Source organism: Pungitius pungitius, chromosome 18 (assembly GCF_949316345.1).
Source record: "Pungitius pungitius chromosome 18, fPunPun2.1, whole genome shotgun sequence".
NCBI classification, from domain to species: domain Eukaryota; kingdom Metazoa; phylum Chordata; class Actinopteri; order Perciformes; family Gasterosteidae; genus Pungitius; species Pungitius pungitius.
In genome coordinates this window covers 9063811-9087977 of record NC_084917.1, presented here as the reverse complement: position 1 = coordinate 9087977, position 24167 = coordinate 9063811, and the positions used below count along the sequence as shown (strand labels likewise).

The 24167-nt window shown below is 43.9% G+C and overlaps 1 protein-coding gene across 1 annotated transcript; it reads right to left on the bottom strand.

Annotated features, from left to right (window-relative positions):
• Nucleotides 1-328: 328 nt before the first annotated feature.
• si:dkey-1d7.3 (transmembrane protein 132D) lies at nucleotides 329-24059 on the bottom strand. The gene is made up of 10 exons (XM_037483792.2): nucleotides 23930-24059; nucleotides 20158-21070; nucleotides 15858-16004; nucleotides 12887-13058; nucleotides 9986-10129; nucleotides 7267-7475; nucleotides 4731-4911; nucleotides 4434-4547; nucleotides 4152-4343; nucleotides 329-2672 (listed from the first exon to the last, which is right to left on the bottom strand). Exons 1-10 carry the CDS (start codon nucleotides 23994-23996, stop codon nucleotides 1215-1217), a joined length of 3597 nt encoding a protein of 1198 aa, XP_037339689.2. The 5' UTR covers nucleotides 23997-24059; the 3' UTR covers nucleotides 329-1214.
• Nucleotides 24060-24167: the final 108 nt, after the last annotated feature.

The following is a 24167-nucleotide window of genomic DNA, read 5'->3' as shown; positions in this document are numbered from 1 at the left end:
TTTCCCATCTTTCTCTTGCTGTGAGACAGTTTTTCTGTGCAAAAGCATTATGGGCGGACGCATCAAATAGGTTGCTGTCAGGATGGCATTTCACTGAATGATGACATCAGCCTTAAATGACTTTCAACAGTGATTAAACATAATCAAATCCCACTGATTCATAGAAGAGCTTTAGCCTTTAATCCAAACCGTTCACTGTGCTCTCCCTTGAATGACACTAAAACATTTTGAAGGCTTTAAAAACAACGATTGAATTCAATTCCATTTTAATACATGTATCCATTTGTTATTTATTGATAGGATCTTTTAGGAAAAACACCACATTCTATTCAAAAATGAGGAGGCTCTTACATGCAAAAGGCATTTCACACATTCACACCTAAAAAAAAATCTTACAGTTGAATATGTATTGCTCTCTGTCAGGAGAGCAAGATTAGACATTTATTCAGATTGTAGAAGCAGGCCTCAAAGACAAAGGTAAGTTTGTTAAAAAATTGAGAAACAATGTCCACTTTCAACACAGCAGACTATATTTGCATAACATGCATTTGATTTGAATAAATATCCAATGATGTCTGCAGTGAAAGATTGCTCCAAATAACCTGATAAATGTTGCATATTCTCTGACAAATTGCACAGACTCTTCAGGTATTCTCTGGAGGAATCTGAGAAAAAAAGTACAAAAGGCTGGAAAAGAATATAATTAAAAGAGTAATTCCTTACCGAAGTGCATTTAGCTCGACAACTAGCAATATCTGGAACAGTTTCTACAGGGCACCAATTGCAGAAAGGAGATGAAAATCCACATGTTTTGAGTTAAAAATGTAGAAATAATTAATATTATATATTTATTTGTATTTACAACTGAGAGCACACATTTTTTGAGATACAAGAATCTTTCACTTTTAAGGATAAAATAAAGCTTTGAATCATTGCTCTTGATGGGTACACGATTACGTAATGTATTTACAGGCTTACAGAGCACACAGTTTAATATAAAATATCCTTTATCTAATCTCAATAAATACAGCCTCTAAAGTGATTTATCTTTTATCCAAAAAACAAAAGCCAGCTTCTTTCAGACAATCTACACCTGAACTAGCTGTCTATGTCACTTTATTGTCACTCCCTCTGACTCAATCATTCTCACACACACACACACACACACACACACACACACACACACACACACAGATGGAAACATCTCAACACACTCACTGGGGCTCTCCTAGAGGTTTGACTACAGGCCACGGCATGTCAGGTAAAGGGGACTGGGCCTTCACGGGGGTCTGGTGTTGCAGTGTCTGTTGGTTCGCCCAGTTCAGGTCCACCCCGTTCTTCTTCAGCGCCGCCAAGTGCTTGATGTCCAAGGTGGTGAAGGTGGTGAACTGGACCTGGTTCCTCTTGCTGGTGGGGGAGTGAAGAGGCTCACTGTGCTGTGGCCTGGCCAGCAAGGTGGCCGAGCGGTTCGCCATGGGGCTCATCGCCGCTCCCTGAAAATGCTGCTGCTGCTGCTGGGAGCTGTTCCTGCTGCGGCCCAGCGTGGCAGTTCTTTCGGGGGCGGCGGCGCTCACGGTGGGCAGGGCGCACTCCATGCTGCCTCGGCCGATCGAGTCCACGGAATGGTGCGACTCGGCGGGGCGGTGGGCCTCGCGTTTGAGCGTGGACACTTGGGCGGGGGCACCCGGGGCGGGCATGCCCTCGCTGTTGCTTTCCAGCCACACCCAGTCGTGCGTGTGGTCCTTCGGGTGCCCCGTGGGTGACGGGCCGGCTTGTAACGCCGTCTTTTGACCCCGGAAACACAGTTTATTCGACGCACATTTGATCAGAAGTGCCAGGATGGCTATACAGGAGAGTCCAGCCAAGGCGTACGTGCCGATTTCCACATTCGACATGGCCCTAAACGTCGTAATGAGGTCGCTGTCCACTTTCGGCGTTTTAGATTTAGGCGGCTCCCTCTTCGGTGTTACTTCTGCTTTAGGAACGTCTTTGTTAGAAGGTGAATCGGGGCTGTCGAGCATGTTTCTATAACCTCTTTTCTGACCTTCCCTTTTATTAATCAAACCCACTGTGGTACCTTTAGATATGGCGGTGCTCAGTGGTGTATTCAACCTGGGTGGGGCGGCAGTCACGGGAATGTCGGTGAATGGGTCGCTTCTTGTAGGTCGGGCTGTGGTTCCAATTCCCACGGCGTACGGCCTCATGGGCTTTTTTGGAAGGGGGGTACCCGCTGGGCTCAAGGACCATTTAAGCCCATCCCCATCTACGAGGGCGCGCTGGGTCGTTTTGGGCTCTCCGACCAATTCTGACGCGCCGCCATCAGAATCTCTCCCTCCGTCAGCGCCGGCCTTATTGCCGCCGCCCTCCCCTGCTACGGCCCTGCTGCTGCTGCTCCGGAAGTTGATCCGGACGAGCCCCGTGCCCACCGCCAACTTGCTCTTCCTCTTGGACTTCTGGCATTCCTCGCAGATCCTCATCTCCACCCTCACTAGCGCCCCCTGGCCTCGACCTTCACCTTGCGCCACTAAGAAAGTGGACTGCGGGGTGCGGCGTACCGCGGCCACCCCCTCGTCTGGGCTGGAGACCGTCAGGGAGTAGACGCTGCGGTCAAACAGCTCCAGGGGAACCACTGTGCCATCGCTGAACCGAAGCCAACAGCTGACCACCGCTTCCTGACAGTGTGACAGAAAGTAGAAAAGCAGTTTATAACACAGAAAATTAGTATTCTCCCCTTGGCCTGCAGTGAGAGCTGTATTCCCATGATTGTTAATAGCACTAAATTGGCTAAGCTAATCTGTTAATGATTACACTCAGCAGGGTGCTATTGTTCCATAGATTATAGTGCTATGAAGTTAGCGTCTGAAATATAATTTAACCCAAATGAATAAAGAGGGTATAATGGAAGTCCTTTGAAACAAGAACAAAAAAAGTTTTGCGACAAGGGTCATGTTAAGAGCCAATCCAATCACATTATTACGCAATGACCTATTTCCTGCTGCTAATGTGAGCCACTGGGTCGCCACAGACGTAACCTATATTTTGCATTTGAATACATTACGGATGGCCTTGAGCAGAGCACTAACAGCTTGTCGTCACACACATAATTGGCTGGTCACTTGTTCTGGCATTGTTCCAATAGTTAGTAATTGATAGGTCCAGACCTGCCACAACGACGGACGAGTTCACATTAGTGGGAATATAGAACTTTGCTAGGAACCAAACATTTAGGAGACATGAATAGCATCGCACTGATATAAGTCTGAAGGGTCACCTGAAGCCTGGACTCACAGTGTTACACAATTACGTTTTTCAGGATATTGTTTGTGGGGTTCATTCTTCCTAGTGGTTACCGCTAAATAATTTAGAGAACCATCCTGTTGCAAGAGATCTAACAGCGCTTTCACAGTCAGATGTTTTAAAATGTAACGAACAAAACTGTTTTCCCCAACAGAGCTTTGGATTTCTAAAAGTATATTAATGGTCTAACAAATGTAATAGAACTTCCTCCCCAAGGCACAGTGCAGCGTTTCTCCTTTTCCTGGAGATAATTTTACTTACAAGGCAGGATTGCAGGACAAAAGTCCTATTTGACATACTGTATAAATGCAACAAGATAATTGTTTACTTCCGGTGCCAAAATAAATAGTTACACTAGCAATGCTTTCAAAAAACACAATAGTCTGTAACCCTGTAGATATTTAATTACAGCCTATACTGTTGTAATCTGAATTCAGAGTTTGTCTTTCTGCTTTTATGTAAGCATTCCCTAATATAAAGCAAAGTCTATGAATTTAAAAAGATGTCAGTTACAAAGAGAGAGAGTTGGTAATTAAAAGAAAGTGGGAAATGTTCGGCATTACACGAAAAATCCAGAAATCAATCCTCACTGTTTCAAAATCCCAATAAAAGGGTTTAAGATTCACTCTTAACCACCTCAAATTCCTCAAAATGCAAACGCGGTATTGTAATTGCAAGTTGAATTCACAACTCTTTCCTTTGCCATCTGATTTTCACACCCTGCTGAACGGTCCTTCACATTTATGTGCCGAGGCTAAAAATTGGTAACTGAAAAGAGACGAGTGTCATCACAAACAGCTGCGCTCTGCCCAACACCTTAATGCTTTGTGTTTTACAATTTTCCAGTTACTTACCTGTTTGAGCTGCGTGATTGTCTCCCTGGTGGTTGCCATGGCAACGATGGCCCTGTTGCTCCCTGGGCTGAGCTGCAGGGACAGAGAGAGTCCAGAAACCAACTGCACCCCCAGCTCCGTCACGCTCACTTTATCATCCACCACCCTGATGCTCCTCTCTGCCAGGACCGATGACGTCATCGGGGACAGCACCTGCAAAAGGGGGAAAACTGCAGTTGGATGTACATGATCATCACGCACGGCAGCCGCTAAAGCACACGCACACATGAGCCACAGTCTCACCTGTACGGTAGTAGTGCCCACAGCGCGTCCCTGCAGCACCACCCCATCCTGCACTCTGGCTACATCCGGATCTGCCACTTTCAGAGTGGACCGAACAAGTTTGGTCACATCCACCTGCCAATCAAAAGAAAATCAGCTGCTGCAATAATGTGCTAAAAATATTCTAGCTGATGTAATTTTTCCGAAGAAGAAACTTTGATCCATTGTCTGACAAGTCCAGCAGACTGGATAACCGGAGTGCTGCTATGTGCCAGCATGTCAGCTTCGGTCAGACTGTTATATATTTTTTTCCTTTACCTGCCAGTCTGGACCCAGGAAGTAATCAGCAGGCTCTTCCCCTGTAAGCGGGTCAGTGGGCACATCACCGTCAGCCCGGGCTATGAACGGTGTTAGCACCCTGAGTGTAGAGTGCTGGTACTGCAGCATGCAACCCCTTCCCTTCCTCATCTCCTCCTCTTCATCGCTGTCCCACGTTGACCTGACACACAAAGATAATCACACACACGACACATGTGAAGTCGGGTAGTTAGCTTAGCATAGAATGAAGACTTGAATCAGGGGTAAAAGCTAGCCTGGTTCTGTCCCGCCGTTACCGTTACAAAATTAGCTGACAAGCACCTTTAAAGCTTTTAGTTAAGATAAGATAATTCAGGAACAATACTGGAGTCCAGCAGTGTGGTGGTTGATGCCTTTAAGGCACAAAACATTTGCAGAGTGACCTTTACTTCTAAATGAATTTAAGTTGGATTTACCAGGATCCCACGGCTGACTGGTTTGTTTGTGGGTGATAGAGGTTAAGCTGTGAACCATCAAACCCCTCAGCAATGATCATTCTGTGTAATTATCGTAAGCACAGCTGGCCTACCACGCACTGCACCACAGGTGTGCTGGAGGGCTGATGGGTGAGCTTTCATTCTGCAGGCAGAGATCTACTGTCAGGAGCTACAGTCCAAACAAACATCATTATTAAATAGCCTAAGGTCAGAGCTTTACATGGGGTGGAGATGCTGCTTGAATTAAATAAGTTCATCCACCCTAGCACCTATGTAGGTTATTGAGGCGTTACCAGGCTTCCACCTACTGGAATAGACTGAACATTTTTAAAGTTACATATATAATTTAGTTTATATTTGATTTGATTCAAAGTTTCAAAGTCTTTGAAATATCAGGATCGTTAGCATCAGCATTTTACTTAATTGCAATTTTGCAATTTCTTACTACTAAGTTTTACTTTGCCACAGTTATTCAATTTAATGTGTTTTTTGATAACCCTTTACCATTATATGGTTGAGCCAAGCAGCTAGAATGTTGTGCTATTTTTAGAATTGATCTAACAAATATTGTATCAACTGACTCCCGGTGTGTATTTCAATCCATCTAAAACCAACAGATTAAATCAAACTAGAAAGTTTCCTTTCCTAGAAAGCATACAGTTTCACTGCCTGATTATACCAACACGAAAAGAAAATAAGAATAAAGCAAAGCCAGTGTGAGGATGTTTCATGAATCCACTGTTTCAAAGTAAACAGAAGTCAGCCCAAAGTTGAATACCAGTCTATTAAGTCACCAATGATTGGACAGAAATACCAGTTGCTCCTCTGCCAAAAAGAACGCACATATCCGACACTACAGTGCACAGCGAGCATTGCAGAGTTACAATAGCCGTAGAAATGTCACATCAGTGACCTATTCCCAGTATCTGTTTGTTGGTATTGAATGTTTTAGGAAATGAAAGTCACAAAGAGTTTTGACCCTGGAGATGAGTTTACCATCATCATATGTATTGAGTGAAAAATAATGACTTTACTGTAAGTATTGAGTGAAATTCCACTAACCTTTGTCTCCAGGGCAACTGTGTTGCCTCTACAGTTTTTTCCCCACTAATGCACCTAACACAAGCAGGATGTTTTTATGATTGACTCATTTGACAGTGTACCGACTAATATTAGAAACACACCTCTCTATTTGTTGTTTTCCAATTCAATATCACCCTGCCAACAAAGAAAATGACTCAGAAATAACCATACGGCTGAATATACATCCCTCTAAAACTGTGTCAACCAATATGGAAATGTTTAAACTTCACAAAGGCACAATGAGACTTATGCATCCCTAAGTGGCAGCTGATGCTGTCTCCTTTTTATCTCCACAGGTTCAACTGCATAACCCAACATTTATGAAGATGGCAACAACGGCATGCGTTAAAAATACACTGAGGTGCTTCAGGTGACTCAGCCAGTCAGACTGCAGTCAGAAGTGAAAGGAGCGGTGGAGGTGGGAGGATTGGATCGAGTGTGGCACTTCCTGTCATAACTACAAATGGCTTCGAGCAACCCTTTGTTGGAGGCGAGTCCATCTGTACGATAACCATTACTGACGATTGAAAGCCACATAAAACACATCTAAACATACAAAAATATAGCCCTTTTGGTGTGGATTTGAGTCACGGGGGGTTGTATACATTTAGTAGAATTGATATTGTGATTTTTAATCAAAAAACGCGTGATTAAGATGAATTAGCTTGTAATCGTTGTCATTGATGTGATCGACATTGTCCGCATGCAATGGCTTGCATTCACAGACTGTCCTAAATAAACTTCCGCCTTCCCAGATTGTGGTTTAAAAAAACTATGCAAGTAGCATTACTTAAGTATGGAAAAACTAATACATTAAAAGGGTCCAAAATCCTGCCTCCCCCCCCCAATGCCTACTATAACTTATTCTAGAGTACACCGTATAATAGCAATGTGCTGTGCTAACACAACATAATAGCTCTAGGAATAACTGAGGTATGGCAATGCAATTCTTTGACACATCTTGGGCCCGGCCTTACCTCCTGCTGCCTGTAATAACTGGGACTCGCCAGCCCTTGATCTGGCTGAGCTCCGGGTCGGCCACGTCAATTACCAAGGGCAGGCGGGGCATCCACACGCTCATCTCCAGCTGGGCGCTCAGGAAACCGTAAGTAAAGTTGAGCATCACCCTCCTCCTCCCCATTGTCTCCTTCCCGTTGACGTACACGTACTCACATCGCTCTGACACCTGCACAGAGAGGGGAGGAACAAAAGAGGAAGAGGAAAGGTCGAATCAAGCAACGTCATGTCGTTTAGCTATCTCATTAGGAATAAACAGCAGGTTCTGTTCCATATGAAGCCCAATGGAAAATGAATGAGAAAGTTTTAGTATAAACTTCCAAGGAGAGACTAAACTGAGGCACCATTGCAAACCTCACAAACACACACACATTTTATACATTTTTAACAACTCCCAAAGTCTGGCCATTGAATCCTACTGTGTTTCTCAATATGTCATGTAAATTCACGACTACGGGTCTCAATGAAACCGCAGCGGAATATAAACTACGTCCGCCTCTTGACGGTTCCTGTGGTGCTCAGTGGTAGGTGGGAGCGTTGCAGTTCCCGCCACCAGTGAGAGCAATGAGGTGAAACACAGCAGTCGGTGTGTTTTATTTAAGATTGGAGGCCTATCTCCATTGCCGCCTCACTTATCTTAACAAACCAGTAGCTCCACGGCGGTAATTGGAGGGCACTAGACTGGAGAGTAGAGTGTAGCTCTGGAAAGAGGGGGTTGAGTAGGGGGAGGTGGGAAAAAGTTAAGAAAAGAGGCAGAGGCAGGAATGACTTGCAAGGGAAGTCAACGTGAACTCTTGAGGAAGTCTTGAGGGAGAAGAGTCATTTTCCCATCATGCCCCCTGGCATGGAACAAAATCTGTGATGACTCCACTGCCACCGCATGAGCTGTAGATGGTTCAATGGACTGAACTCAATAAGCAACTGAAATCATGATTATTTTCCCCCCAGCTAACTAAGACATGATGATGAAAGTGAACCTGTATCCTACAGTTTAAAACTTTAAAACTACCTGTGGTTTCACATGTTTCAAACCATCACCATGCGATTCAGTCAACATGTGAGCTGTGTGTTTAGAAATGCTCAATACACCATCAAAACCTAAAAATGAATTAATTCATCTAACAGTGGTTTTTTTTTCAGTTCTTAAAAAGAAATGAGAAGTTTTTTCCATGTTGAGTTTGAACATCTGCCATTGCCAGTATTGTGGGTCAGTCATCTTCTACACTGCATGTCGTTAGAAGGTGGGCGGGGCTCTGGAGTCTGTCCCAGCTGGCATTGGGGCGAGAGACGTGCATCCCAGGCTGACATCGAGAGAGACAACTATTCGCTCTCCCCCATTCACACAACCATTCTGCATGTCTGTTGCTGTATTTTATGTTTTCTAAATGGTCAATAACCGTGTAAAGATTTGCAGTTAAAGCTGAAACAATAAAAATAATGAAATGCGACTCAAATAGGAACTTTCGGTCCATTGTTTTGGTTGGTTTTAGCAGAAACAATTGCTGAATCTTACTAAACTTACTAAATAATACAGATTTAGGGGTCGGTGGGAACCAAATCACAGACAAAAAGAGAGAGGATATGGAACTTGCTTTTAGCAGATGGCTGTCTGTTTGATTTCATAATGTCCTATTATGTTACCATGTCAGATTGTTTGTGGCCCCCGAGGGGGAAGACATTTCAATACTTAAAATAATTCATGTTTTCTTTAAAGAGCTCAAAAGGCACCCACACAACGATTTTGTTCTTCTCCCTTTCACACAAGCATTCCTATGTAAGCTAAACGGAGTTCCATCATTACCTAATTCATCTGATCGGTGGATTTGCTCTTAAGTGGGGGCAGTAACTGCAAGAGGAGTGAGAGACCTATCATAGATAATATTAATACATTTTATTCGTACAGCGCTTCAAAAGGTACTCAAGGCACTTAAAACACAATAATAACTGGATTAAATTCCTCTGCTGATGCAGAAAAGTATTAATAATACAGTTCCCTTACTTTTTGTCTCTTTCTCATTTTCTTAAGCTAACACAGGCAGGCACACCGCCTCCGCTGCTGCGTCGTCTAATGGAAAATCACATAATTCCTTTTCTTCTCCTCTGATATGCTCTCCTCCGTCCCCTTCTCTTTGTCCCAGTAGCATAGATCCATTAAATAAAAGGTCAAATGAGCGAGCTTACAGACGGAACGCTGGGATCATGGGCTCAGTCTGGAGGGTCGTGTGGAAAAGGCTGCTTTTATCCAAAATGCTTTGACAACACACTCAAAGACACGCGCGCGCGCACACACACACACACACACAGACTGAAGATGGACCTGAAAAGTATGATTGGAAAGGGAAATTCTCTTATTTACTTTGTTGGGAGCTATAAAAAACTTAGTTGTAGTTTTTTGGGGAATCAAAATGTGCAATTTTGTATTATCTGTGCATACTGATGCAGTAGAATGAAACTAAATATCTCACCTCGAACGTAGGTATATAAGCATTTCCATAATACTGCCAGTGCAATTGCTCTGCAGCAAAAACAAGGTGCCTCATGAGCCCAATTGCAAATGCTAAATCGATGTACTTTTCCATTAGTGCAGACATGAAGCAAATACAATCACAAGCACCACAGGAACGATTACGGTGAGTGTTTGGATCCCGGTTGATTAAGCATGTTTCGGAAATGGTTTACCTTGACGACATCCTCCTCTGTAGACCTACAGCTGGTATAGTTGGTCACATCGGTGACTGAACCATCGGCTTCGACAGCCAGCGTTCTCACAGGTACCGACACCGTTTCACCCGTCAGCACAGCAGTGTTCAGGAGATCGGTGTTCTGTGCAGAAAGGAGGGCAACGTGGATTAGAATAGGACAAACTTACTGGCGCATTATTATAGGTTTTAGTTTATAGTTCATCTTCTTAAAAATAGACGTGAATATGCTGGTGTATTAGGACCTTGTGATGCTCTACCACCTGAGCCCTTTGGGGACCAGTAATTGGGCTAATCGTTTAGCCTGCTTGGGGAAAAGTATATAGGAGAACGAAGGCTTTAGACACTGCATGTTTGACGGAAAATTAACTACAATTAAAGGCAATTATTCAGCAAATCGTTTGAGTCAGTTTCCACGCAACGGTTACAGCTTCACACATGCGCGGATATGCTTGTAACAAGTATTTCTGTATTGTGTTCAGAAATAGTACTAAAAAGTACTAAAATCATCACTTTTCATATTCACAGTAAAATCCACAGTATGCAGTGTCAAAGTCCATTGACTTTTTCAGACTTATTTCACCAACAGTTTTGAGTAAAATGCCTCCCAGTGTTGGTGTTAATTAAGGGAGTTAAAACAGGTGGTGTCAGAAGTGCTCTGAAAAGCCCCGACCATCTCCTCACCTCGTTTCTAACTGATCTGGATTTTTATAGCGTTAAATTTCAGTGACACTGAGCAGTGGTCAATGGATAGTTAGAATTTGATCAGTGCTGTTATCTTATTGGTAGAGTTAGTTAGTTCTGTCACCTCACAGCAAGAAGGTGCTGGGTTCGTCTCTGCATTTGTTTATTCACAGTAACTCTAAATTGCTCATAGATGTGTGAATGGTTGTTAGCCCTGCGATTGGCTGGTGATCAATTCTGGGTGTACCGTCACTCTTGGGATTGGAATTGGCTACAGCCACCCTGTATAAAGGATTTTTTTTAGATGGTTGGATATATAGTGTCAATGAAAATCGTTATTTAACTCAAAAGAGAGTTGATTTGTTATCACAGAAGAGTAGAATTATGAAAACTAATTAGAGTGACACTCACCAGAGTTGTTTAACCTGTATGTGTTAAATTTGATCAACACTATACAGCGTTAAGAAGTGTTACATTTTTACTCTATTTAGAGTTAATTTAACTCTTAAATGTCAATTTAACACCAATTCTGATTGGGACCAAATACACTCTGCAATAAAGTTAAATTCATCTCTTTAAGTGTTACTTTAACGCTGTAAAATGTACTGTGTGGGGGAAGGGAGGGCAGGCCAAGTGCAACTGTAGCAGGACTAACAGAGATTATAACACTCGCTGGATCACAAACCTGATTCGTTTAAATCATACTGATGCACAGCTGGACAGATGGGCTAAAAAAATCTCTCTAGGATGATCCATGCAGTGCATGCCTGTCTCTCGCAAACTCACACACCTGGAGGTGTGTGAGCCAAATAAATCCTTGGCTGTGTCGTTTTATCAATATTATCAATAGTCAATATAGTTGATAAACACTCTAACTATCCATGTTCCTACTTTATACAGTACATCTTTAAGCAATGTTTAGCAGCAGCTTAGCTCTTAAACATCAGGCCTGATGTAGCTTTATTCTTACACGGATTTTTGCAGTTTCCCAGATCTCTGATAAGGTCTTTTTAAATCTATTATAGGTAGATACAGTGTGTGTGTGTGTGTGTGTGTGTAAGGAGCTCTGGGTCATCAGCGTATCCCACCCTCCCCCCACCGATGCTTGTGGATAAGACAACCCCTTGGCAGATGTTGGCAGATGTTGCCCCAGCAGCTTCATACTCTGATTTCTGTTGGTTTGGCAGCTGCTGACCGCAATTTGAAAAAGGACATGCTCCAGTTCAGACTGCGACACCGAACCAAACATAAGCTCCTGCATCGCGGGTAGCAGAAAATCGGACGGCCATATGAGCGCTCTGTGGTTTTGGCAGCGCCTAACAGAGAGATCTCCACTTCCGATGTTTCCGCTCTGCAGTAATCGGGCTCAGAGTGATCAAGTAGTTCCGTTGTGGTTTAAATCTGTTATCTTTATACTCAGTCGTAAACCTTGGTATACATTTTTACCTTCATTTTCAATGTTTATTCAGTGAGTCCAAATGTTAGATTGTTGAACATTTTTTATGTGAGGGATGAACACTTGCATGTTACACCTACATTAGCATGGGAGTAACATGCAATCACTACAAAGAAAAGTCAGAAAATGCAATTCCTTCACTTCCTTTCACTACTTATGGAAGCAATTTATTTAAATACATTTCTAGTGTTGTACAGTTTAATTTGTTTATATCTGAGGTGGTGGAGCGGTAATGGTAATTTGTTCTGCTATAAACATAAAGCCACAGTAACTTTACTTGAAAAGTAAAGAGCCACAGCCTTCATAGGAAACAAGCGCATTCACTCCAAAGTTAAGAGAGAAAAATGTCTGTGTTGTCTTCATGTGACATGCTGACAGAGATGAGACGTATGTTTGATGCATCTTGATTATTGCAGCATGAAATTGCAAAGCGAATCTCCTGTCAAAGACGTGCAGCTACTGTAGCTCGTCATTTCTGATGTTTGCATTAAGTGTAAAGGCTTCTTAGACAGGGAAACATAGCAGTTAAGCGTCAAAAGAAATGTTCGAGCATCACCGACAACGAGACGTCTTTGCAAACGGGCCGAGGTCATTTCAATTAAATCAGACTCTGCAATGCGGAAAAGCAATGGTGGAAAATAACAATTGGGTTTGGTTGTAAACAGCCATGTAAATGAGTGAACATTTCCTCAAGTAAATGTAACAACACAGAAATGAATACAGATACAGTATTGTCCTCACCATGACCAGAGGTGCCAGCCCCACATAATCTCTCTGGGTGGTGTAGATCCGCATTATGCCCACTTCTTTCACGTTCCCTGGCAACTCCAGACGCCAGGAGATCATCTGGCTCTCAGCCTGCTCGGAAACATCTCTTGGCACAAAGTCCAGTTGTAAAACTTCCACAAGACCCCTGTTGAGAGAAAGCATTTTAAAATAGAACAAGTTTAGACAGGTCAAAGCAAGCTGTGGAGTACGGCCACAAGTGGCTCGTTGTGGGAAGTATAACAGAAGTCAAATTCATTAGTTCATGAGTCGGTGACCTGACTCCGTAAAGTCGGCGACACCATGAACTCCAACAAGCCAGCATCACCCACCAATCATTACCATGTATTTCAGGAAGCTACAGTGGGAAAAATGAAATCCAAAATGTCCAAAAAGTTAAATGAGTTTGATTTTAAGGATTATTTTGTCACAATATAAGAAGCGATGCAGTTGAACAACCAAGACAAGCGGGTTGACATTTGATGTCATCCTTACTAATAATTGTTATTTTCATATTTGACTTGTTTTTAAAGGAAACTGGTGTCAAGAAACAAAGATCCTTCAATGCATATCTGAGATGAGCTGTGAACTCTCTCCTGTGCCATAGGGGGGGGCACGTATTTGCGTAGATACCTCCGATGAAAATGTAAAAGAAATATTGTGGAAAACAAAAGTCAGTGCGAATCAGAAGCGGCCTCATTTCAATCAGCTGATGGAAGAACGAGTTGAGCGTGTGGAAGGAAGATTAAGCAAGCCAGCAGAGACTTGAACCACTCGAGTATTCTGGTCAAAGGATTGTCAAAGAAAAGCCATGTGATGTTATTTGATGCTGGAGAGAGTACCTGCCAGTAGGAACAGATCAAAAGGGGGAAAAGTGCAGAATGTCAATGGAGCTTTGGCACTTTGAAGTGGAGCTAAACTTTAAAGCAAGAAGCAAAACAACGAACCTCTACAGAATACGACTAAAATTCCCATTTAAAAAATAAAATCATAAATATTGAAAAGCGTATACATACAAAAAACAAACAGAAACACAGACGCTCTATCTGAAGGAGCTCACGGAGTTTGCTCGAGTGCATCTATGACTTTTGGACTGGACTAGTTAGAGATTCATAGAAAAGTGAAAACTTTAAAATGAGGATTTTGCATGTTTCTCTTGCCTTGATGGCTTCATTCTCCTGGTGCTCACAGAGGGTCAGTGATACCGCGTTGATCCTCCATGAATAAATAAAACTTCGGCTGACTCATCTTACTGATAAAACAATCACTATAACTATAAAAAAACCTCACACTTTTAAGAATGGAAATGTTTGGGAAAAGAGCTTATTTGCTCTGTTAACAGGATTTAGACAAGAAGTATATGATACTACAAGTATCAATCTTGTCATGAATATGTTGCCAAGAAAAGCATTTCAACTTTTTTTCCGAAAAAAAAAAAAATCGACAGCATCCTGCTAATGATTTCATATGAAGTCATGTGTGTCTTTTGCAAGTGTACTTGAAATCCTGCCAAAATAAGTCCAATTATAACATTTTTTCTTTTTGTCGCATCTCTTTTTTCTGAGATAAAACGGACTGTTTTTCAAATAATTGAAATGATTCACCCAGAAAGTGCTGCAGCAAAGAGAGTGGATGAAAGCAACGGGAGGGGTTAATGGCCCCTTTTCCTGAAAATCTATCTTTGAGTGGCGATTTTAAAACCCTGAAAGTATCATCACTTCAAACACAGTGGTGGGAGCACTTGTGTGTGGACATGCGTGCATGTGTGTGTGTGTGTGTGTGTTTCCTGGTGGGGGACACACAACTTGGAATATCTCTCCTTCCTAATCTCCCCTTCTGAACGTGCAAGCGCTTAAGCCTGGATAACGTGGCCGTGATTGTGAATGATTACACATAAGAGGGTCGGGCGGCGGGCGGCCTGCGTGTGCCCGGGGGGCCGGGGGGCCGGGGGTTGCTGGGCAGAGGTGGCGGCTGGTGTGTAGCAGTTATATCATGCAATGGAAGTGCTTTATTCATTTGGAATAAAGTCATTAGAGGCAGAAGAGCTCAATTACATTTTATTTTAGTCACAATGCCCATTTTTGGGATCATACAGAATGGGGATAATAACTAATGGGAATTCAGTCATTTAGTTTTTTAGTAAATTACCCACCGGCTACTGACAGCTACTGGGTAAATCATTACTATGTATTTCAGGAAATTACAATATGAAATAATAATTTAATTATATCCAATTAGATAATAAATATAGATAATATCTAATGAAAAGTTAGGCTAGAACGAGATGATTTTTTTAGGGGGTATTTCAGGAAAATATAATTAAATCAAAAGGAACTTCCAGATTTGCAAATAGGAAACCCCAATTATCCATCTTTTATTTTTGAACATCGCAGTGTCTCATTAACCTCTTCACTGTATCCTAATCAAAGCACAGCTGGTGACTGTCAATTAAAAAAACACAAATAACTTCTCTAAACGGGTTTATGTTGCTGGGGAGATATTCCTTCTGATGTTTTTACACTGCCCTCATTCCAGCAGGATCACTGTAATACCCTGCAGATTTTTGTAAGTGCACACTGAAGAACTCCTCCACACAGAAGGGTCTGTAAAAACCAAGAGTGCATGAAACCCATTTTATTTTAATGCCGATTTTCTCTTTTCTCTACTGATAAAAGCCTGTCTTCTACAATGAAAGCTGATGCAGTCACACACACACAAAAAAACTAAATTGTGTTCACTTTACATTATCTTCTTAATCATCATTACATCACTATGTCCAGGGCCAAAAATGATGCATTACCCTGTTAAATGTAAAATTGAATTGATCTATTTTAGAGATGACTGAATGATTTTCTTTCTGGTAGCAGAAGAGTTTATTGATATGTCAGAAAATACACAGAGACACCAACCAGTGACATCAATGTGGAGAAAGTGCGCTGTGGCTGACCTCTTAGCGGTGACAGCAGCCTTCCTCTGGCAGGCGACGGAGACAGTGTTGGGAGTCGCTTCTCTGCCGGGCTCCACGGCGATGTCCCACAGCGCCGAGTCACTGGGCCGCGCCACACTGAACGCCAGGCCGCCTTTCACCGTCGCCCTGCCGCGAATACAAAAAATAATGAAGGACGGGATCCAGTTGGAGCAAACGCAGGTTTTATGTGATTTGTGTGAAAGTCTTTGTGCTCTGTTTCTGTGTGGTTTTAGCGGTTCTCTGAACACAAGCAAACATGTCATTACTGCGCAATCATATTGTGCAATATCAGCTGCCCAGGACTCAGTAGAACACAGGACAATAATGCTCCACAATTAAACATTTATATCTTTTGTTGAACATGTTCACCGTGTTTTTCCATCCGTGTTTTGAATTGTATTGGATACAAGTGAATAATTACACATGTTTCATTTGAATGCGCTGGTTTCAGTTGTCAATGTCAGACTGAGAATTAGCAGGGGTATTTATTCCCATTAGCCCCGGGGACAACTGGGAATCAGTTAATCAGATTTTTGATTCAGACAAACATCCCTTGGCTAAGGACAGACAGAGAGGGCTTATCGTAAATAATGTGAATGAACCAGACAGTCCTGGAGGTCGAACAAATCCCATGCCTTTGTTTTTCTGAATCAGATGTCTCTCCGCTGAAGATCATCGGACAGGGTCATGCAGTATTAAGCTCAACAGTGAATTGAGGGACACAAAACGCTTCTGCTCCAAGTTGGAAATGAAATTAATCACTAATCTCGCAGACACCCGGCTCCCTCGGCTCTGCTGGAGACTGTGAGACTGTGTGTCTCCGAAAAAACGGCCAATTTCCTTATTGCTGGGAGTCAATGAGGTGCTGCAAATATTCCATGTGGAATTCAGCATTTGCTCTGTCGGCAGGGTATTAACGCTGAGGATCATTTGAAAAACCTCCACCTCGATGACGTTGTGTATTAGTTTTATAGACTGTGGCCGCGAGGAGAGGATTGTTGTCAGAACAAGACCAAAAACAAAAAGTAAAAAATATACCCATTGAAACTTTTAATTGTGTCTGCCACAAATTCTGCTGTTGCCTTCAGCACATTAAGGCACAAATATTGGGTTTATTAGAAGTGCCTTCTTTCTGGCAGCGGCCCTCTAGATCATCCGCCCCATGGTGATATGCTAAATGAATATACCCCGAACGAAGGTTATTTCACTTGGAAAGGATTGTATAAGCGCTTCCTTTTCCTTTTACACAATTTGCTGTTCGGTAATGGTTCAAGGATTTTATACAACGACCTATTTCTAACTCCCCCTGTTTTGACAACCTGTAGCTTTTAATTCCAGCAGCATAACTATCTAAATAGCTGTATCTAAAGAATCTAAATAGCTGAATCCCGTTAAAACTGAGGGACGAGACAATTCTATTAGTTTCACAATAAGGGTCATGTAAAAGTACTGATTTGTAATGAAAAAGCAGCCAGACGGATCAATAACTATTGGGGCAGACTCAAGGTCAAAGTTGTTTGATAGAAAAACACAGTGTGTGAACGAGCGAGAGCACACACACAAAAGCACACAAACACAGAATTGTGACTGCTGGATGAAGACACACTTTTGCTAAGATCTTTATCTTAATTTTGTAGTCCAAGGGAAAATTTCTTTTTCTATCTACTTTTCTATTTACAATTTGAATGGATGTATAATTGTGTTGAGTGGTGCAAGCAGGGAGATCAAGAAAGCAAATACAATTCAATAACACTGATCCTTCAAGCTGTTTTGTTGATTCATTAAAAATGAACAACAATTAATTCTGATCAACGTTTGTTCTTTAGCTGTAGAACAATTTGAAAACCGCCATGAAACAAAGTCTTTTCTCTATTTATTCCTAATATGATCTTGCAGAACTTCCTCCATCCATTGACTCTTTTTCTTGCTACTTGTACGCTCAGCTTCACAGTGACAACAGCACCTGAGGGCCGTCCTCCCCGGGGAGGGGGGGGGGGGGGTTACCAACCCTTTCAACGAGCTCCTGCTGCCTGTGGAGGAGCAGTAACTCAATGCCACAATCCTCCTGGATCACCGAGTTCCGCCTCCCTCGAGGAGACAGGAGACACTCCCCACAAAGGAACCTCAGTTCGGCCACTTCTGTCCTCGCCTCTTTGTCTTTGTCAGTCGCTGCCCAGAGTTCATGGCCACAGCTGTGGGGGGCGGGGGGGCAGATGGCTATCGACCGGTTAAAGTAACGACTCTTTGGTGACGTTTTAGCAAACTCTGCCTATTCACTTATGAATATTCATGCAGACGTGGATGAAGGCCTTTTTTCTTTTTGTAAATGTGTTACTTCGCCTTACGCCTTACTTCTTGCTTCCATTCTTTTTCCAGGTGACCTGTGCCTATCGTATAACATATGATATTTGATTGACTCATTTTGTGTTTACAAGGTGCCTGTACAGGTGCGTATGATGACCATGCAAATCGAGCACCCCCCCCCACACACACACACACACACACAGATCTCCATGGTTAATCCTGGCAGTGGGCCCAGATCATCTCTAACCTAAAGGGTTAACCTCTTGATTCATTTTCAATCAGGGCCGCAGATTATCTGGCCTAACCCTGCTAGAGTGAACTCAATCTTGGGCCAAAGAGCAAAGTAGAGCAGGGATTTCTCCCAGGAGGAATCAATCACTTCGCCAAGCTCCTCGCTGCTGGCCTCCACTCTGACTTAACCGCTGGACTCAGTCCCCTCCTCTTGTCCAATCTCCTTCTGGATGTAGCTGTAGGTCAGAAATGCCCGGCCTGAAATCATTGACCCGGCTCTCTGGGACTTCTCGGTGCCGTCGGCGAGTCAGAGTTTGGGGAACCAGGTGGGGTGGGGGGGGGGGGGGGGGGGGGGCAGTTAATCCTCCAAAATAAACCAAACAACAGCAGCTGTCCAAGGGTCAGCGTCTCTCCGCCAGATCTTATTTACATCATTTTAACAATGTCAACCGAGCCCCATACCCAGTCACTGGGTTTGCGCATGCAGGGCATGTGTCTGCCAGCGTGATGCATGACAATGGTTTGACAGACACACAGCCGCAGGTCACCCACGTGCGTCCCTGGATTAATGCACACATCGTCACATCTCTCTGCCTTTGCCTCCATCCCGCTGCAGATTACTGTTTGTTGTTTGCTGCATGATATCACTAAATCATGGGATTAAGAGAAAAATTTGTCTTGCGTTTAAAAAAAAAAAAAGAAAAACATTAAGCTGAGTAAAGACTGCAAAGGAAATGCAAACCCTCTCTGCAATGGCTTTACACTTTACTGATCTGAGCCATTCTGATAAGAACAATTTTACCCTACTGAGCGATGTGCATTAGAAGGCAGTAAGTAAACTTTGAAACAGATTGAACTGCTGGTGTCGGTGTGTCTGGGCTGCTTTCATATTGACTTCACTTTTAACCACAAGAGTGAGGGAGATGTTACTTATTTGTTTTCCTGCTCTGTTAAACAGATGCATTATTTATGAAGTCAATGCCCAGAGAACCTTGTTGAAACGTTAGTGGGATGTTGAGATATGGAAACCGGTGAATCATTTGCCAATTATTTCCCTGTTTATGGAAGAGTGCCCTCCATAACTCCCCCACTAACTGAGAAGTTGAAGTAGACAGGATAGAACATGTCAGTAGTTTATGAAGCCGGTAAAAACCGAGAAACAACACAAGTCATGTTGGCACTCGAGCATTTTACTGAATGGCCTCGGTGGCGAACCCCCATCAGTATTCAAGTGCCTTAAGTAACCATTTAAATGCATGGAGCTTATCATTCATGAAGATACTCAAATATACTGTTCATCACGGTGATTCAACTTGGTTTCAGTCCCTTTTTCTGCTTCATATGTTTCAATTAAATTTTATGTGTCTCCTCCTTAACTCTTGGTCCCTTCAAACTCAGCAGAGTCATTTAATGTTTTACGGGAATGATCTTAAGCTAAACCGCCCGGGTACTGTAGTACCAAAATGTGACGATGGCACATTACTGTGTGTAATGTGGATGTTGTGGTTCAGTGTAATCAGTTCATTTGTTAACAAAGTGTAAGGTGCATGATGTAGCACACTGGGGCTTACAGACTAACTACTTAGCTCTTCAAGGCAAAATCATCCCCACAATCCGTGCAAAACAAACACGCAGAATTCATTCAGATTTGGTTTAAACCCTCCGTTTTAACCCAAATCGCTCGGCAAACAACCATATTTCCCACAATGTCAAACAACGTCTTTGAAAAGTGAAGATAGCTCACCTGAGAGTAAAAGCTTCCAGGGTGGATGTGCTCGGCAGGAAGACATAGAAAGTCGCGACGTCGGTGTCCTTCAGGGGCTTGGAGGAGGTCTGGATCACCACGGCGCCTCCCAGCCTCACTCGGAAAAAGGTGGGGTTCCCCGGCAGAGTCCTGAGCAGATTGACACTTCCTATTCGCCTCATGGGCGTCCCCGATCCCCCGGTGCCCCGTCCCTTTCCCACGCCTATGCGTTGCAAGCTGTCCTGTGGGTTACACTGGCCCGTCCGATCCCTGCGACTCTGGAAGTAGACCTCAACAAGGTTCCCCTGGAGCCCCTTGACCCCTTCAGCCTTTCCCGCTTCCCTGCTGGAGCTGCCTGATCGGCTGGCCGAGCTGAACCAGGCCGGTTCCGGGCGAAGCTGTGCCACGCAGAATCCTCCTGGAGACACCAGGCACGCTCCGCGGACCTCTCTGGTCTCCCAGAAGGCGTAGGCGGTCACACAGTGGGCCCTGTCCTTCGCCTTGGCTCCGGCGCTTTTCCAGCCGCTGTCCTCTCCGGAGCCCGTCTTTGCTGGCCCCGCAGCCGGGTCATTTTCAGCGGGCATGTGGAAGAGAATCTTGACGACGGGGGATGAGGAACGAACCCTTCGGACTAGGATGACCGGCAGGATCCTGCGCCCGCTGAGGAGCAGGTCGGGGGGAATAGGGGCATCTACGCTCAGGGGTCCGTATGTAGCGTTGACAGATGGCTGCAGGGGCCCACCGCCTTTACCAGTGATGAAGACATACTGAGTCTGAGCCTTCAGGCTGGAGTTCCTGGATGACTCGGGACTGCCCTGCCTCAGAAACACATGATCCACATTGAGGACTTGAAAGTTGACCGCGGGATACACTGCCGACGGGGCATCCACTGCAGCCTTCTGGCTTTCAGCAACTGGGAGGGGAACATTTGCAAAGAGAGGTCAGCACATTAACTTTACCGCTGCTTCAACTCTACATTTGACTGTTGTTGTTGTTTTTTTATCATTATCTGCATTTAAGATGCATAAAGTTGCCACTTACGAAATCAGTCAGTTACTCGACGTAGGAGCGTTGGATGAGGATAGGACAAAGACCAAGGGTTGACAAAAGGGTCACTGCCGGAGAAGGTTTAAAGATGGAGGGAGTCGGGTGCAACGGGGATCAAGGAGAGATTGTACGGGCAGGTAGGTTATCTTGTGAAGCCCAAAGGCGGTAAAACCAAGGGGATTGGGTATCGTTCACTTTCCCAATGTAGTTGCTGCCCTGAAACAAAGGGGAACAAAGGAAAAAAAACAAAAGAATTTGGGGCAAACAGGAGAGTTAAGGGTAAGGCATGAAAATGATTGGCTTTTAATTGTAAGAGTGCATCCACAAACTGGGCTAGGAATGTATGTATACAATTACCTCTAAAATGAATTACTAGAGCGTTGAAATCGTTATTTCATGGGACCATCAAAAACGTGCGTAACCAAGAACATGAAGGGATTTTGTCGCCGTTTTATGCTGAGCACATTTTTAAATCACACTATTCCTGAAGTGATTCACTTCTGCATAGTGCCGATAGAACGGTGTAATGATGGCGCTCAGTGTGGTTGGATGGATTGAGAAAGACACGGCCTCCAACGGCATTCTAAATAACCAGATGGTAACAACTACAGTAAATCCACAAGTCACACATTAAGTGTTCATCCAAATGACACACTGCTGCTCAATTGTAGTTATCTCTGTAACACTAAAACACATACCTACATCGACAACCTACGCAATGGTGTGAATGAACCCAGCAATACACCTGTATGTAAAGCAATGTTTGTTTTAACAGGCACAGGACAATCTTTGAAAAAATACACATGTCTATGTTGGTATTAAAAATGCAGTATTCATAAATACACACAGGAAACTGTTTTTAGCAGTCGGCAATCACACTGATGCTAAAAGGACACTAAAAGCCCAAAGAAGGTGTTGGCAGGTACACATTCACATAAAGCCTGCAGATTAAAGGTAAACCAAAAGTAAAAAGAAATGTGATACGAAGGTGATTGGTTTGAAAATCTATGGAATATTTTCCATCTTTTGCCGTGGATCTGTTTTCACGGAGCTATGAGAACAAGTCGTAGTCTAATTTGTGGCATTGACGTTTCTCAGACCCTTTAAATAGGTCCAAGGTTCAACTAATTACATTTTTGTGACGATCCAGAACTATACTATATACTATACTATATTTTAGGCATAAAAGGAAATTAAAACAACATAATCAAAGGATTTGATACCTAATTCTCGACTATTTCATACAGCAGCATCATTTTATTATTCGGAAGTGGTTTGTGCTTACTAGTCTATTTTATTGATATTTTCTACTATGTCAAGCAGGAGATGGATGTCTGTATACTTTCAGTTCACATGAGAAAAGGGAACATTGGGACATGAGCTCACTGTTATAAAGAAACCAGGCACAGTTATAGATTGGCTGATACTGTCTCATCTCGTTTAAATCCGTCCTCTGTCACGACTCACTTCTCTAGTGTGGACTGCATCCTCACACATTCACATCACCGGTGTTTCTACCTCGCTTTTTGGGGGGCGGGGGGGCACAAACATGCAGTGGCGAATGGACTTGTGTGTGTGCGCATCGGGGCGGACCCTCGCCGGGGATTGTACCACGCAGAGCCAGAAGGTGTGTAAATATGAGTTAGAACAAGGTAACCTTAAATGACTGGTGTTGTGATATGGCGCCATGTAAAAGAATGAAATGGAACAAAATGAACTCAACCTTCAAGGGGGGTGCCTTTGGTTAATGTAATGGTAGGGGGACCGCTGATCACAGTATTCTTTGTTCTTGGATCCCTAATTAGTTGGTATACTGCTGCGCATCAGGGAACATGTGTATTGATCAGTTATCATATTTGGCGACTTCTGACTGGATCCCCTTAACCATCCAGTGGCATTAGAAGAACTTGTTGAAATATTCTAACTACTGTAGTTGTGAGTTCAACACAACAGGCCGTGCATCTGTGACTGGACTGAGAGACAAGGCCTCCCTTAATATTCATGGGTCCCACGCCGAGAACATATCAAAGGCAGAATGCTGTCGCTTAGACACAAATTAAGAGCACAGCTGCGCTGAGTCCCACAGTAGCAGGGAAACATCTGTCCCAGGCGTAAAAGAAACATGCACACAGTGACACCATGTGCAGATGCACACGCAGGCCATCTCTGAAAAGTAGTCTTTGCCGTGATATCCGTATCACAGAGAGACAGACAGCTTACTGTGACTTGGTAGCTCCCAGTGCAGGTTATCTTTAAACAACCAGAGAAAACAGCTTTGCAGGCACAGCTCCGGGCCTCTGTAATCCCCCAGATGAAGCTTCCCGATGCACACTGGAGAGCATGCTGTCCCTTTCATTTACACAAACGGACAATGAAATGGACAGAGGTAGCGGCCGTGAAATCATCAAACATAGGAAAGGTCAACCTCCCCCCCCCCCCCCCCCCCCCCCCCCCCCCCCCCGCGCGAACACAATGCATCCGAATAGTTTTAAAATCCCAACGTGAACATTTTTCTGAAGTGGTTCTACATCGTGAGGGCACTTCTCCTCCTGATGCACACAGTAGTTGCACCTTTGGGTGGGCCTTCTTGAAATGCAAGGGAACAAATAGCAATACGCATATGTGAGATTACACCAACGACTACACTCTTGTAAAACAAGCACACAGGACGCTGCTGTGGTCCGCTGCAGCACAACGCAAAGCCCCCACCCCTCCTGGATCTCACCTTCAACGACAGCGAGGAGCGCCACCGCGACGACAGGGAGCAGCGAGCCCAGGGGCAACGGGAGCATCTCTGCCAAGTCGAAGGTTCCGCTGCGTCCGCTCCGGCGCGCACCTGGTGGCGCGGTGGTGACGGTCTGCCGGACGCTCTGGGTGGGGTCTGGGTGGGGGAGACAGGTGCTGAGAAGCAAATCACCGCACTGCCCGACGCGCCGTAGAGTTACTTCCTCTGGCCGTGCAGG